Here is a 17,784-nt window from a genome sequence, read left to right as displayed (position 1 = left end):
GTAATGAATAAAAACTTTAATATAAGTTTAACATAACAGCAAATGTACAACGTTTCAACAAAGTTTTGTCATCATAAGGTACAAAACTTTGTCGAAACGTTGTACATTTGCTGTTATGTTAAACTTATATTAGAGTTTTTCTTCATTACCCATTCAAGCCGTCTCCAGCCATTATTAGTCTCAAAGTGGGTTCCTCGTCATCGAATACTAAGAATGAAGTGAAAAATATAGAGGATACAGAATTTTTGTCAAAGTATGTTTATGTAGGAGAGATATAAAATAGCATGTAGAAGTGAAATTGAAACACAAAATTCACAAAACTTACATTTTCATGTTGCCTTGTATTATATCCGAATACGTTAAGTGCAATACATACTATAGAGGAACAGTATCAAGGTTACTAATTTTGTCAAAATTTCTTTCTATGAGTCTAATTTTCCGCGATGCTGGTAGCTGTGGTATATAAAGTAATTTATTTAAAACATAAATAAAATAAAACTTTTCTTGTCATAATGAAAAAACAAAACATCTCTTGAAACCACTTTCCCTGTTTAGGTTAAACTTCCATATGAACCATTTTTCTTTTGTAAGTGTATTATAATGTGAAGACATAAAAACTAAAACATAAACATTTTACAAAGTATGTTATATCTATTTTAGCAGTTTTTCGTGAATAAACTGCAGAAACAAAAATATACTGTGACAAATGTAAAAAATATAGGTTGCCTAGTTCTATTTTAATTTCAGGTTTACATTAACAGCACTTCATATTTGCTTGCTTAAATATTGTAAGTGTAGCATACTAATCTAGAAACTACCAAACCCTACGTTCATTCTCTTAAATATCGCTCTCTCTCTTTGAATTTTGCTTGTAATTTATCTTTTAAAAACAAATGCTAGTTGTGTGTATTGTTCGCATTGATGTATGATTCTGAAATAAGCATTCTTAAAAATCAAAACAAAATGGGGCACTTGGTTTACTTCATCACGATGAACTAGAGAATTTAAGTTTCATGATGTTACGATCCTCATGCCATAGTCCATACATGCTATTGATATAAAATATAAAAAAACAATATTAAATTGCTCTGGTATTGCTCTCGAATTAATTGCTTCAAAACAGTGGCAGGATGTGCAGGCAATGGCAACTTTTTTACCCGTTTAAACATCATATATTTTAGTCAATACTCGACTTTTTTTTTTTAAACGGACAACATTGCAACCTTTCTCAAACTAATTGTTGTAATATTTCTAGTAATTTTTCATTTGATTTAAATTTCTTTGCTCACTGTATTCATAAAATGGGCGTTAAAATACATTTTCGGGATGAAACCTTACGATATCAACGTAAATATAAAGGTGCTAGTGTATTCATTACCCAGTAAGGGATTCAGTATCACATACAATCTGTATATTTGAACTTTTTGACGAAAACAAATCACTGTTCATCGTTGAAACCAACATAAGAAACATCAAACTCTACATAATAAAACATCAAAAACACCAGGAAAGACTGTTTAAATCACATAATTCCATTAAACTGTCTAGATGTAACATTACAAAAAATGTTTTATTCTTCCCTAATACCAGCATTGTAACCGCTTAACAATAGAGGATCCTCTTGTTTTCTGTTCGTACCATCGGTAACAATAAATACTACCGTTTCTTAACGAAGCGGCACGTCAAACGATATATTTAAAATTTACATTTTCAAAAAGACTAAAAAAGTATGCATCCATGTTTCCATGAATATAAATCATGAAATAACGAGATATTTTTTTTCTTTCCACAACTGATTGGTCGTGTCAAATATCGGTGTAGGTGAAAAATAAAAACCGAAACTGTCGGTATTAGGTTACCACGCTTGTCCAGCATTGAAATATGATGTCTTCTGACCAGAGTGAGGAGGAGGAGGAGAGGGACAATCACTTGAAGCGGAAGAGGCTACTTTTTATCAGAAAAATATCTTGTTGGTTCTCTAATCAATAAACTTCACGAAGTAGCCGGTGTCGCATTTGCGTTTATATGTTAGGAGAAAGCAAAAACAAAAAAGGCTCAGTTCTCCTTGATGATCCCCGAGCTCAGCTCACATCCGCTTCCAATCTACATAGAAATAAATAACAACGAGATATATTTAGTATAAAATATCAGTGTTAAGATATACTGAACATAAGCTAATATTTTAAAGGGAGATACACATAACAATATAAACTCGATTTAATAATGTGTTTTAGTATCGCTTGAAAATTTGACGTCGTCTTTGGAAGTGTATAAATAGAATGTACTTTAGTGTCAACTGAAGGTTTTTTATTTGCCAACGTGTGCAGTGACGTCACCTCAAGAATGTCTTATCGAGTCGTGCTATTTTGTTTCCTGTACAATGATCTCTCCTGAAGATTGTAGTCTTCCCTGACTTCTCTAGAAGACTGCAAGGGTTAAGGGAGTATAAAACACCAAATGTTTTAATAAAATTGTCCAGAAAACACCACAGCACACGTTATTAACGCCGTTTTCCAGAGAATACACTACACATCTTATGAAGTATCGTTTAAAATACACAACACCATATATTATCAGCAAAATTGTTCATAAAATTCCCCTACACATCATATTAAGGTAACACCTTTCTATATATTATGGGAAACATTTTACAACAAACAAAACTACACTTTTTATCAACAAAAATATATTTAGTCATTCACAATGATCTTCAGGAGCTGTCTTACTAATATTTTGAACACCTTTCTTAAGACGGTACCACAACAAACTGTCAAATCAATCTTCAGGAGAAAACGAATATATATATAGAGTATTAATCAGAAAACGCTAAATCATGTGTTAGGAATGATCATATTTAGACGTTATCACAATACATTCTTCATAAGACATTACAACATATTATTTTGAAATCATCTCAGTAAACTATATTTAAAACGTTCTTCAGGAGACACTATAGAGAGTTCTGTTTAGGAGACATTATATCTTAAACCTATTCAAATAGTATTTAAGAGACACCATAGCTATCCTTTTTCAAAACATTTTTTTTTACTCTCAAAGTTAACCCTGTTCGAAGCATTCTTCATGACAAAATAAATAATTGAAACTATTCTTCAGGAGAAACCATGTTACACCCTATTTATAACGTTTTTTCAGGAAATACTAACGTCATGGCTCATCCATAAATCTACGTTGTTGGAAAGAGAGTTAAATTAGAAAATATCACAGAAAATATATTAGGAAAATATTGCTGAAGTTTGAGATTGTTGTTTTATCCATATCGTGAATTGCAACTGATCTAACTTTATACACATATTTTCTGTTGACAGGAACTTTATAGACGCTGCTATAAGAATTAAAGAAACTCAAGATAAGTAGCACAAGATAAATTTTTGTAATAAGGGGTTTAAGCAAGACAGTTGCAATAGCTATAACGTTTTAAGGCCCGTGACAGCCGATCTAATATCTTAAGGTCTATGATGGCCCGTCTAATATGTTAAGGTCTATGATAGCCGGTCTAATATGTTAAAGTCTATAATAGCCAGTCTAATATGTTAAGGTCTATGATAGCCGGTCTAGTATGTTAAGGTCTATGATAGCCGGTCTAATATGTTAAAGTCTATGATAGCCAGTCTAATATGTTAAGGTCTATGATTGCCGATTATTTATTGTTAAACTCTGTTCCCTGTATATTCTAGAAACACCTAACAAATAATTGACATATTCTATGTAAAGCTGTTTTTAATCTCATTTACTTGCTATAGAAAAAAATGCATATAAAGTTTACTATTTAAACTTGAAAATGTCAAATTGTGAGTATCTATTTGAAGAAATTAATTTGCTGACCAGACATAATATTTATCTTGCAAGTTGGTCATTCTGGTTTTGTGTAATGTAGTAATATTTTATCGTAATGACTTACCGGTCGCTTCTTCGCTCCTTATCGCTCTAACTCAATGGTATCCATTTGTAAAAGCCGCAGCTATCAAGGGACCCTATAAAAATAATTACAATAACTATAAATAGGATAATATTGTGGGAGTTGAAAATATTAAAGAATCATAAAGAGCTGCGATTTTAATCTTATAAAGATGATTAACCGAAACTTACAAGTTAAGCAATCATAAGTTGGAAATGTATTTAAACTCCCACATAACCCTGAGGTTACTTGTACAAACATAGCTACCATAAGCTAGATGCTTGTACAAACATAGCCACCATAAGCTGTAAGGGCGTTTCTTAAGCCGTAAATAGATAATAGTTACAAGTTAAGCAATCATAAGTTGGAAATGTATTTTAACTCCCACATAACCCTGAGGTTACTTGTACAAACATAGCCACCATAAGCTGTAAGGGCGTTTCTTAAGCCGTAAATAGATAATAGTTACAAGTTTTAAATAATTACAATCCAATTAACCATACGTAACTTGTCCTGTAACTGTAAGCAAGGACAGATTAAACATTTAACATTAATAAGAGACCAAAATGGATCTAAAGAAGTTCGATGGTAATCTTATAGGTGTCCTCGCGTCATACAGCCTCTGCAAAAAACAAAAAAAAAGGTTGTAATTATGTTATTTTATGACTCAATATATTCTTCTATATGACTTGATGTTTAACCGAAACAGAGTTGTTTATTGTAAATAAGTAGTTCATCACAATCACATATCTATGTTTTTTTCAAAATATTTTCTTAAGCTGAATTTTGCAAACTTATAACTTCGATCCTTTACACTAAAACCTTTAGTCGTTCTACTGCCTAACTATGTTACTTCAGACTAAAGTATTCTGTGGAGCTTCATCAACACCTATCTACGTTCTCAGACTAAATTCTTATGTCGTATTTTATTAATGTCTACTCACGTTGTTTCAGACTAAGAACTTATTTCGAGCTCTACAATGCTTACCCACTAGGATCTTATGTCTCTTATTCTACTAATGTCTACCCACGTTATTTCAGACTAGGAATTTCTAAGTATGTTAATTCAGACTAGAGTATTATGTCACGTTCTAATAATGTCTACCCATGTTATTTCATCCTACGATCTTATGTCATGTTCTACTATAATGTTTGTCTACGTAATTTCAGACAAAGGTAATATTTCTTGTTCTACTAATGACTACCCATGTTATTTCAGCCTAAAATCTTATTTCGTGTTCCACTAATGTCTACCCACGTTTAAGTTTTAAATTATGTTCTACAAATGCCATAAAGCGTTCCACTAGATTAAAGTTTTTAGTCTCCTACTACTAATGTATAATTATGTTTCTTTAGACTGAAATAGTATTGCATTTGTCCCATGAATTACTACGTTTCATTGGACTAAAGTTTTAAGGCTTAATCTAACAATATATAATTACGCACTTTCAGTTATACCATTGCGAACTCTAACAGCATCCTTTCAGACTAATGTCTTTAGACGTACCCTACTAATAACTGCGTGTTGTCAGAATAAAGCTTTAAAACGTCATGTACTAATGTACAACTACGCACCTTAGTCATGTCATGGCGAATTCTATCAGCATTCTTTCAGAGTAATGTCTTTAAATCAAATTCAAACTAATTTTAAACCATGATTCTATACACATTTATTTAGTAGACTACGTCATTCAGATAAGTATCTGTAGTTGCCCACTATTAATTCTAACTACATTCTGTTAAATTATTTGTTATTTTAGTCATATTATTAGCTTTTTCCATAATCATATCAAAAACTTTTCTTCACGATAAATCGTTAGTTGTATTACACTGCCTAACCAGTTTATTTAAAAATAATGTTTTTATCATCATTATCTGTATACTAAGGTTTAACTAAGTTTCCCCCCCCCCCAAAAAAAATTTCTACTAGGCTCTTTTAATTGATCAACTATTTACAGCATAAAATGCTTTTTCTCACATATTTCTAACCTAATACACTAGAATAAGTTCCTAAATATTTAGGATTAATATCAGTTAGTTTGGTAGCTTATGTAATCAAATTTTTAGGGTTCGTTTAGCAGCCACAAGTTTTTCCTCAGAGGTAAGTAATAAGATCTCCATTGATTACAAGAAGTTGTAACGTATTCACCGTGATGAGAATCTCAAACAAAATCTAGATCAAGTTGACTGTAACAGATTCAGAAACTTGTGATATTTAATACTTGCCTAGTTTTAAACTTAGTTATCATAGCCAAGTTCATAGTAATAATATCTGGCTCCCAAATGAAGATGTAAATTGCATAAATAAATCAGATATTTTATGATATGATTTTTGATTGCTCAGTAAAGCTCGTGACAACAACATTTTTACTAATAAATGTGAAATGTCTCTTACATAAAAGGGACAACTCAAATCAATTACAAGTTAAAAGAAAATAAGTTTTAAAACTGGTTTAGATACACAGTTGAATTGAATTTGCAAATAAGGTCTGCCTAGAAGGGAAACTTAAATTCTTAAAATATTAAACTGTTAATGCTTTAGTGTTAAACGCTGATAGCTGAAGAAGAAATAAAATCAGTAGGTTAATATTCATGACAAATATCATACTGTACTACAGATATGTTTTTCACATTCCTATTCATAAAATAACGTGCAAGAAACAACAAAAACATAAGCAGACTTTTTTTACCAAGAATATTAGGCCTATTCTGAGACTATTGCTCTGCATACGATAGTATCGTTACAACAACAGGTTTCTTAGAAACATCAAACTAAAAATTTAGTGAGGGTTACTTATCATTTCACGAATGCTAGTATCAAAGTTGCGATTCGAAAAACAAACAGACGTTTTTCATTTATAGATTCATGTATTCGTGTTGTGTGCAAAAATATGTAGAACCTACCACCAGGTGGCTGTTTACTCGTATAAATGAACCCCCTCCAATAAAATATGGCAATGGGTATCGCGTTCGTCAGTAAGTTCTGACAGAAAATAGTGTCATTATTAATGCTGAAAATTTCACCACAACTAATTGGGATGAGGATGAGCAGAAAACAAGGCTAGTGACTGAAGATGGCATTGGACTAACAAATTCGGCTTATATGCTCTTCCTAAAATTGTAAGATCGTTCTGCCTTTTCGATTAGAATACCACTGGTTGCTTATACCCTTTGCTTCACTGACGTCACAATTTCTTGTGTGTGTGTGTAATAGAAATTACCCAGTTAGTTTTGTGTCATGGCCAGGTTGTTAGGGCACTTGACTCGCAATCTGAGGGTCGCGGGTTCGAATCCTCGTCCCACCAAACATGCTCGCCCTTTCAGCCGTGGGGGCATTATAACATGACGATCAATCCCACTATTCGTTGGTAAAAGAGTAGCCCAAGAGCTGGCGGTGGGTGGTGATGACTAGCTGTCTTCCCTCTAGTATTGCACTGCTAAATTATGGACGGCTAGCGCAGATAGTCCTTATGTAGCTTTGCGCGAAATTCAAAACAAACAAAACAATAGTTTTGCGCGTCACCATTTTGAATTCTTAATAGAAAACCCACATGTTATGTTGACTTCGTAGAGGCCAAAACATTTATGTCAGTATTTTCTACGTAATATACAACACATGATCGAAAGACAAATTAGGTTATCATGTATTCCGAGGGTTTGAACTGGTTAGATAAAAACAATTATGTTGATAGTTTCTTCCCGGTTAAAAACAGGGGGAATTAAAGTTAGCTAAAGATTTACAAGCGTAACTGTAATATGTTTAAAACTGTTATTTTACTTTTATAAAACGATTAATCGAAACTAACAAGTTAAGCAGTCATAAGTTGGAAATGTATTTAAACTTCCATAATAACTCTGAGGTTACTTGTACAAACATCCATCATAAGCTGTAAGTGCGTTTCTTAAGCCGTAAATAGTTAATAGTTACAAGTTTACAAATAATTACAATCCATTTAACCATATAACTTATACTGCAACTGTAAGCAAAGACATATTAAACATTTAATAATAATAAGAGACTAAAGAAGATCTAAAGAAACGCGGTGGTAATTATAAAGGTGTTTTCACGTCATAGAGTCTTTAAAAAAAAAGGTTGTAATTAATGTGTTTTTCTACATGAGCTGGTGTTTAACCAAAACAGAGTTGTTCATTGTAAATAGGTAATTCATCACGATCGCATATGTATGTTTTTTCAAAATATTTTCTTAAGCTGAATTTTGCAAACTTATAATTTCGATCCTATAGACTAAAACCTTTAGTCTTTCTATTGCCTAACTATGTTACTTCAGACTAAAGTGTTCTGTGGAGTTTCATTAACAACTATCTACGTTCTCAGACTAAAGTGTTCGGTCGGGCCCACTAATGTCTATCTATGTGATCTCAGACTAAAGTCTTGTTGTCGTGTTCTGCTAATGCCTGCCTACGTTATTTCAGACTATGTTATGAATTTCGGTGTAAAGAATATCGGTTGAAATTGAGAGCAGTGAAAAAGTTGCTGGATTTTGGTCAGTCCCGAATAAATTATTGGGTTACAGCTCTAAATCATTAGGAAATTATTGGAGGGGGTTGGTTGCCTTACTTGTTTAGCCGCTGTGGATATCACAAGCCCCCTCTATAATTATGAGACGTTGTAGTTTGACTCTGTTTTAAACCAATTATATTCAGTGTACCAGTTGTGAGGCCTTTTTCTGAAACCAAATATAAAATGTTTGAAGAAGATGAAAACAACCCTTACTTACAGCCATATGAGGGTATCCTGAGGACTGTGGACTGGTAGCCTGGACATATCCCACGTTGTCTTGACTGGAATTGTAAAGTTCAAGAGGTCCTGGACTGTTGGAGGCAGGCCATCCACGGTTATTGGCTGGGGAAGTGGGCGGAGCAAATCCTTGGGGGCCATAGTTGTTTATTACTATTAAAATAACGAAAATTTGATATAAATCTGGAATACCACTTACATAATCAATTTATTTTATATACGTACTGCACTTGGGTTACACATTGGTCGTTAAAACACAGATTTCGAAGCACAGAACATAAAACTAATTGTGCTCCAATGTATTTGAATTTTCAATTTAACTTTAATTGGACCGGTTAAGAATTAATTATAGTACATAAACAAACGCGAATAGATAGATCACAAAGTAAATCAAACAAAACTTTTAATACCTGAGAGTGCTTGGGTAATAAGTGGGGGCGAAGTTTGGTGGCCATTTAGTTCCACTGCAAATACAAGAGATCCGATCAACAGTTTGCAATTTAGCAGCAAATTGGACAGATCAAATATAATAAAAGTTTGTAGTTTAAACAAATACAGCAACGAAAGACAAGTGTAAAAACTGGTTGTAGTATAAAATTAAGAAATTGATAAACTAATGTGAGCTAAAGATGAAAATATCCTTTTAAAGATAAAAACAACTACTTTACGTTGAATAAATGCAAGTAATAATAATGCTAGTTTCAAAGTTAACCAGTCATTTCGGTAATAGGTAGGGCAGTGAAGATAGAAAATGCCGTAAACTACTGTGCAAAAAATTTTATTTTTATGATATATTGTATATAAGTTAATGGGTAAACACAGATAATAACATTTATTTGCAGTGTTAAATAAAACATTAAGACAATGAGTGAAAAAAGATAGTGTTACTTTTAAATCAAGGTAAGGACAAAAACTAATTACACTTTTCAGTGTTAAACAATCCTGCAGGTAATGTTTGTTTTCAATGTTAAATAGTTCTCTAAAATATTGGATAATATCAGATAGCAACGATAGTTTCATCGTTTAGCAGATATACAATGTAGTATGTAATGGATGAGGATAACTGACATTGTCTTCTATGTTAATATACAGTACTCTTAACTATTTGGTAAAGGCAGATAACAATGATATTTTTTCAATGCTGAACAGTTCCCTTAGGTACTGTGTAAAACACATAACAATTACACTTTTTCAGTCTTGAACAAATCTGGAAAGAAACGATAATGTGCTTTTCAAGGTTGAAGTGTTCACAATTATCAGCTAAAGAATATATAACAATGTGGCTTTTCAACCATAAATAATATTGTAAGGTAATGGATAAAAAATATAACACAGTCCTTTGAAATAAAGGGCAACAAAGAAGATAACAATGTAACTTTTCAATGTCTTGTACGATAACGGGTAGAGGCAGAGGTGAATGTTTTTTTTCTTTGGTTTTCAATTATAGAAATATACTTGGTAGGAAACAAATAACACATGCAACTTGTTGGCGTTAAACAACTACAGTTTGTTTTTGCTTTTTATCTTTAATAACAAAAATATCCTGTAAGGTAATGGGTAAAACAATACAGTAATATTACATTTGCCCGACAAACACAAGATTACGAAATGTTGACATTCAAACTGATAACTTACTTACGTCAAAATGGATTGGTATTTACATTTTTTGAAATACCAACTCATATTTTAGCTACGTTAAACTGAATTATTATTTCAATTTGTTAAAAAACCAAGTAAGACATGTATAGATAAAAAAGGAGTTGGTAACCTTATGAGAATCAACTGATATAGCTTATTTGTATGGTATTTCTGATGTTCCTTTACACACAACGTGACAAATCCACGAATAAACTGGAAAAACTACAAAATTCGAGTCATAAGACGATATTAAAATATATCAAACTGATACAAAAAGTCATATTTTTTACTTACCTGAAACTGAACTTTTTCCTATATATGATTTTACCACCTCATGTAAGCCCTTATTAGCAACAATATGAAATAAATAACTTGTAGTTTAAAAACTAATTGGTATTAATGTGACAAGAAGATTATATATTATCTTAGTCAAACTTATACCATACTTATTTGAAAGTTTCACAATTATAAGAAAAGTAATTTATATATTACTTATCTTAAATTGAACTGATAACTGTTTGAAATTAAAAGTTGCATCGATATTATTTATCTTAAACTGAACTGATTATTTCAATAGGATCTCGTTTAAAATTGCAGTTTCAACAACTACTGACTTGTAACCTTACCTGAAGGACGATATAGAAACAAATGTTACTTTTCTACAACTTGCGACTTATAAAGACTTAAGTTCTTACCTGCGGGTCGATGGGGTATATAATGCTCCCTATGTACTGTGGTATTGGTAATAGTTATGGAAGCCGGCTCAGGGCGAGTGACGTTAATGACAGGGGCAGTGGAGAAAGGTTCACCATAGTAAGTTGTTTGGGGACGATCTGCTGTGGCTGTAGCAGGAGTAGGGAGATAGCTGAAGCTAGAGAAGCCTGAAGAAGATGTGGGGAGGAAAACTTATTTTCGATTATCATATTTGATACTGATGTAATTATCAATACACACAATTAATAACTATACACATTACAGCTAACGTGCGAACACAATCAAGCTAACGTGAGAACCAAAACTGAAACCAATATGTAAGTTTAAACGGCAGAGGTTAATCTCCCCACACTTCCCGTAGCTTCCATGCAAAAATCAAGGACCAGACAGACATGCAGCATGAAAGACATTGAACAAAAAAATAGACAAAAGTGTTTTAAACCACATGTAATGGTTGAAGCTACACACATTCTTACCTCATCCAACAAGGCTCCAAGTTGGCTGCCCAAAGAGACGACATCAGGAGATCTTGTACGCTTCACAAAGTCAACAGTCCTGGCCCATTGTAACTTTCATCTTAATAATACTGTAGCTTATCACGAAAGGGAAGGCGTATTTACACTGATGAAACCTCAGTTGCGTTTTAGTTAAAACAATGAACACGATCTCACAGATGCAAATAGTTATATCAAGTAACAATGGACCAGGAATGTCACTTTACTCCAGAGAAGCTGCTAAAAATGAAAAGGTAAAAGCCCTTGTTGATAGACAAGCGGGAGAGAAGGACTAGGGAAAGAGAGAGAGAATATAGCATGCATAGTTCTCTCCACTAAACATAGTCCAGTTAGATTTTCGGATAAGAAATTAAAGTAATGGTGCAATCATGCTCGTAGCAACAGAGAAAATCTAACTGTACGGAACAGGATATCTAATAGATCTAAAAAGTATATTACTATCTAAGAAACGTTATTATTATGAAGTTCAAGCTAGAAAAAGGTTTACAGATGAGGAAGGTTACAGAGCTGATTTAATTATATTCACTATGCTACAGAAGCAATATTCGAAATGGGTTATTGAAGGAATGAGTTGAAAGGATAGACAATTTTCTAGAGAAAAAGTTTTTAATGTCACTGCATTTACTTGGAGTCTACCCTACTACGTGTATCACGGGGTTACAGATCGAGTCTAAAAGGATCTGTTCATCTACTTATTCTACAAAACGAAAACGTAAGTAGAATTAGGTTGGTATAGTTGTATGATAAGTGGGTAACATAAAACTCACGAGCATTAAAATTTTAGGACCAGAGGATTCTTGTGAAACGTTGTGAATACGAAAGTAATCAAGAGTTTGAAGTAGATACTGAAGTTAATCCAGATGGCCAAGAACTATTATCTGCCCAGCAAGCGTTACAAAATGATTTCTATATTAAGGAACAAAACAATTGCAAGTGAAAACAAGTAATATAACAATTTTCTTATACCACATGGATATTCAGCAAGCGACAATAAAGTTACAGTATCATTCAAACTTCTAGCCAAAGGTAAGCTAACGTTAAGACGAACCGCCAGATTGCCAAATTATGAAAAGTCAGAACCGTTATTTCAATTGGAAAAAACAAAAATGTACAGGAAAATACAACGAAAAAAAGAAAATATAAATAGCAGTTACACTTGTTTTACTATAGAATCAACTAAGAGCTGTTTTCAGTTGAGAGAGGTTCAAAAACCTCGGACAAGAAAGTTTCAATTCTCACATTTTTCTGAGGAGTAGGACTTACTGACACCCTAAAAATATTGAACTGTTACACTACAGGTCGACCTAACAAGCTGGAACTAGAGACATACTAAACAAGATAGTGGGTGCATATATTTGAAAGTCAAACGATTGGAACTACAGATGTGTGAACAAAGATTTCATGGAAATTTTTTACCTTAGATTAAATGGTTGGAACAGTGAAGTGTTAAAACAACAAGTGATTACGATGAAATTAGATTTTGAAGGTTTCTTAACTACTAAACTGTAAAAGGTAGCTAAGGGTCCTACAGTATCTAGCACTGTAAAAGATTGAACTACTGAAGCACTAGAACGGGTTTATGTTTCATTATAGTATTTTTTAAGGGCTGAAACTACTGAAATATTAAAAACAGTTATTAGTTTAACTATATTTAGTAAATGAAGGATTGGAACTACTGGAAAATTAGCGACAGCTAACGGTTACATTATAGTCGGTATCTGAATGTTTGGAACTATTGAAGTGTTAGAAACATCTTATGGTTCACTATAGTTAATTCCTTAAGGGTTGGAGCTATTGTAGTATTAAAAACATCTTATGGTTCAATATAGTTATTATATGAAGGGTTGAGCTACTAAAGAGCTAAAAACATCTTATGATTACATAAGTTAGTATCTGAAGGGTTGGAGCAACTGGAGGTTTTGAAAGCTAATTGTTACGCAATATACATTATTTGAAGAATTTTGAAGAGCTGATACTTACAATACAGTTAGTAATTGAGGTTTTATATACCAGAGGGGTGGAGCTACTGAAAGGTTAAAAAAACGAGAGGATAAACAAAATGCCCAGTTCTTGAAACTTGTAAGATCTGTAGTATCAAAATGGTGAACAGTTTCAACGTAGTTTATTCATGCAAGGAATACATCAACTAACAATGACTTTCAGGAAGTTAGAAAGAGTTGGCTAAAAGTAGTGAATTTAATTGTAATGAGCCTATTATATGACAACAAATTTCAGCCCTTGGCTTCTGAAATGAGGAACTATTGGAGGGAAGGAAAACAAAAGGGACAGAGAAGAATATGGATTATAAACATAAGGAGTTTATAATTATAGGCGATTCCTTGATAAGGCATGTGGATAGGATAGTCTGTGAGGTAAATAGGGAGAAAAGAATTAGATTATGCTACCCAGGGGTACAGGTGGAGGATATAACTGATAGAGCAGGAAATTTAATAAAGGGGGCTAGCAGAGATGCTGTTTTTGTTGTGCACGTAGGGGCTATGATGTAGGGGAAAGGTAGGTCAGAGGAGCTAATTAATAAGTACAAGGGACTGATAAAGGCATTTAAAGAAAACTGCCGTAACTTAATTTTATCAGTGATACTGTCCATAATTAACTGTGGGTATGAAGTTATAAGTAAAAATTTAAGCAGTATTCCGCATCTTGAACAGTTGGTAGGTGGAAAATAGATCGAACAAGATGACTGCACAATTATGAGCTTGTTAATAAAAAATTGGGAAGTTTAAAGAACGATAAGGCTCCTGGGACAGATACTATATTCCCAATGATTTTAAGGAGGTGTGTGTGTGTGTTTTATAGCAAAGACACATTGGGCTATCTGCTGTGTTCACCGAAGAGAATTGAACCCCTTATTTTAGCATTGTAAATCCGTAGATTTACAGTTGTCCCACAGGTGGACATTTAAGGAGATTAAGTATTGGATATGTGATGTACTTGCTACTATTTTTTGTAAGTCTTTGAACAGTGGGTAGGTACCAAAGGATTGGAAGTTAGCTAATGTTACTACTCTTTTAAAGGGATGTGATAAATTTGTACCAGTAATTACTTGCTCATTAGTCTTACATTAGTTGTGAGAAACGTTTTGGATAGTCTGATAAAAGATGCTTTGCAAAGCTATTTAACAAAGTTTAGAATTTTAGTGGATAGTCAACATGGCTTCACTAACGGAAAATCTTGCCTTTGAAAAGGTTACTGCTTATGTAGATGAGAGTAAGGGTGTAGATTTGGTGTATCTGGATTTTCAGAAAGCATTTGACAATATGCCACATGAAAGGCTTGTAAAAAATTATCTCTATAGGTGTGGGGGATAAGTTAGAAAATTGGATAGAAGAGTGGTTGGATGGAAGAAATCAGAGGGTCGTTACAAATGGAGTTCAGCCAAACTGGATTAATATCACAAGTGGGGCACCTCAGGGCTCAGTCTTAGGACCTTTGTTCTTTTTGATTTACATCAATGACATAGATGAATGAATGGTCAATAAATTACAGAAATTTGCAGATGATATTAAGGTCTTGGGTGTTGGTTGCTAGCTGTGAAGAGGATGCTGCTGATTTACAAAAGGATTTATATGATTTAGTGAGTTGGGTAAATAAATGGCAAATGGGTTTTAATTAAAATAAATGCAAGATAATGCATGTATGTTATCATAATTTGAATTATAAGTATAATTTGGATGGGAATAACCTTAACAGTGTCATGAAAGAGAGGGATTTTGGTGTAATAGTTGTTCAGTCTCTTAAGCCATCCAAACAGTGTGATGTTGGTAGTGGTGGGGCAAATAGGATTTTAGGTTGTATCTACAGAAATATTGAATACAAATCTAAAGAGGTTATACTTTCATTGTATAGGTCACTGGTTAGGCCACATTTGGAGTACCGTATTCAGTTTTGGGAACCTTACCTTAGGAAGGACACTGAAATGTCGGAAAGGGTTGAGAGGAGGGTTACTAGAATGACGCCTGGGATGGAGGGATTGTCATACGAGGAGAGATTTAAATCTCTCAAATTGATTTCTCTTGAAAAAAGAAGAGTTAGAGGGGTTCTAATTAAATTTTTAATTTAAAATTGTCAAGGGAATTGATAGTGTTAACACATCATCTTTTTCATACTTAACAGTGAGTATAGTAGGACAAGGGGACACAAATATAACATTTCGCAGGATAGGAGTCATCTTCAGCTAAGCTAGTTTTATTTTTCTAACAGGGTGATTGGCCTTTGGTGTGGGTTGCCTTCGGATGTTGTGGAGACAGTAAATTAAAGGAGTTTAAGAGAAAGCTTGATAAGTATATGAATGATAAGGGCTGGCTTTAAATTTTTTTATAATTTATTTATCAATAGTCTTAGTTTAATATAGAGGATGGGACAGCCGAGATGGACCAATATGTCTCATGTTGTCCCAAAACATTATGTTATGTTGTTATAAAGGATGAGACATAACGAGTGATAAATATACCCTGTGGTGAAGCCTTGGAAAGCACTCGATAAATGGAAACCAAAATGGAATGAAAACTATTAGTGTTTCCGTATAGTCCCTACTTGAAGGGAAGTAATGAATAATAATAAAAATCAATTAATTTATAGGAGATACAAATCTGGTTCTGGAAAATTATTACGAAGAGTGGGATTATTTAAGATTATTCTGCAAAAATGAGTAATTGGTATCCTCCATGAAATATATAAAAATTATATTATATTATTCTGGATATATGGGTGTTACATAAAGAATGGAGAACACTCTTAAGTCATTTTGAGGAAATAAATACTAAATACTGACGAAAAATATGGGGATCACGTTTTCTTTATTCTGTACAAATAAGTTCAATAAACCACATAGTTAGAATGAAAAATGTTTTCGGTTATGTTAGAAAAGGAGCACTGAAAAGTTATAAAATCGAATGCTAATAATAATCATGTAATATTATTGAAATATTTACTAGAATAGTAGCAGAAGAATGGGGAATTCTTTAAAGTTACTTTAAAGTAAAAGGTTAGATAAAGTTATTATTTAGGTAATTTGTAGCTAGAGTTGATAAAAACTTAAGTGATAAATAGGAAGTTTATTTTGTTTTTGTCTGGAGAAACAAGCCCTAAAACGACCATGAAATGTTGGAACCACATTCAACTGCTTCTATATAAACTGATACTAAAAGTAATAATCATAAGGAATTGGGGCCACATCTTACTATAATGGACGTAGTGTTCATGTCAGTATCTATGTATGTAACCAAAACTCCTGCGCCATCTAATGAATGGCACCACAAGCAAAAATTCCTAAAAAAATTCACACTTTGGGTATTCAAGATTCAGACAATTAGAAAAATGTCTGTGGAGTGTGAAACAACCATTTCTTTATAATAGAACACAATTTTAAATACAAGTACTCTTCTCACTAGTACTATGCTTGATGGTTTGATTATATCTTTATTGATGTAATTTTTAAATGTAATAATGAGAAACTGGTGTTCTTAAGAAAACTATTATTATTTTCAATAAAAGGTAGCACTTTTAATATATATAAAACATAACAGTTTATATCTGAAAAATGTATGAACATTTTGAGCTCTGTACATTGAATCATTTTGATGCAATGAGTTGCGTATGACTAAAGAGCACAATCCGAACACTTTCCCCGTGCAGAAAACTTCGCAGAAAACAAATACGACCATATTAGGATAATTCTATAGAAACGGATACTAGGTAGTAGCTATGAACAGTTATGACCATATTCCCACGCCACTATAGAAAGAGGTACTCGAAAATAGCGATAAATAGTTGGGAACATACACAATTATGCAGAAAGAGACACTAGAAAATACCGATAAATAGTTGGAAACATACATAATTATGTAGAAGGAGACACTAGAAAATACCGATAAATAGTTGGGAACATACACAATTATGCAGAAAGAGACACTAGAAAATACCGATAAATAGTTGGGAACATACATAATTATTTAGAAGGAGACACTAGAAAATACCGATAAATTGTTGGGAACATACACAATTATGCAGAAAGAGACACTAGAAAATACCGATAAATAGTTGGGAACATACACAATTATGTAGAAGAAGACACTAGAAAATACCGATAAATAGTTGGCAACATACATAATTATGTAGAAAGAGATACTAGAAAATACCGATAAATAGTTGGGAACATACATAATTATGCAGAAAGAGACACTAGAAAATACCGATAAATAGTTGGGAACATACATAATTAT

At 32.8% G+C, this 17,784-nt stretch overlaps 1 protein-coding gene across 7 annotated transcripts in view; it reads right to left on the bottom strand.

Annotated features, from left to right (window-relative positions):
• Positions 1 to 142: 142 nt before the first annotated feature.
• LOC106472435 (RNA-binding protein Musashi homolog Rbp6-like) overlaps positions 143 to 17,784 on the bottom strand; it is a 240,342-nt gene continuing 222,700 nt past the window's right edge. For 4 of the 7 annotated variants that reach the window (XM_022401773.1, XM_022401767.1, XM_013933108.2 and 1 more), the window contains exons 12-16: positions 11,009 to 11,218; positions 9,086 to 9,139; positions 8,656 to 8,828; positions 3,920 to 3,992; positions 143 to 2,103 (exon numbers count right to left, since the gene is read on the bottom strand). In XM_022401773.1, coding sequence (XP_022257481.1) covers positions 3,951 to 3,992; positions 8,656 to 8,828; positions 9,086 to 9,139; positions 11,009 to 11,218 — 479 coding nt within the window. In that variant the 3' untranslated portion in view covers positions 143 to 2,103; positions 3,920 to 3,950. The remainder of the gene's footprint in view (positions 2,104 to 3,919; positions 3,993 to 8,655; positions 8,829 to 9,085; positions 9,140 to 11,008; positions 11,219 to 17,784) is intronic. The other 3 variants (XM_022401786.1, XM_013933095.2, XM_022401778.1) reach the window with 2 other exon arrangements.

Source organism: Limulus polyphemus, unplaced genomic scaffold, assembly GCF_000517525.1.
Source record: "Limulus polyphemus unplaced genomic scaffold, Limulus_polyphemus-2.1.2 Scaffold120, whole genome shotgun sequence".
Taxonomy (NCBI): Eukaryota; Metazoa; Arthropoda; class Merostomata; order Xiphosura; family Limulidae; genus Limulus; species Limulus polyphemus.
This window is presented reverse-complemented; position numbering and strand designations above follow the sequence as displayed.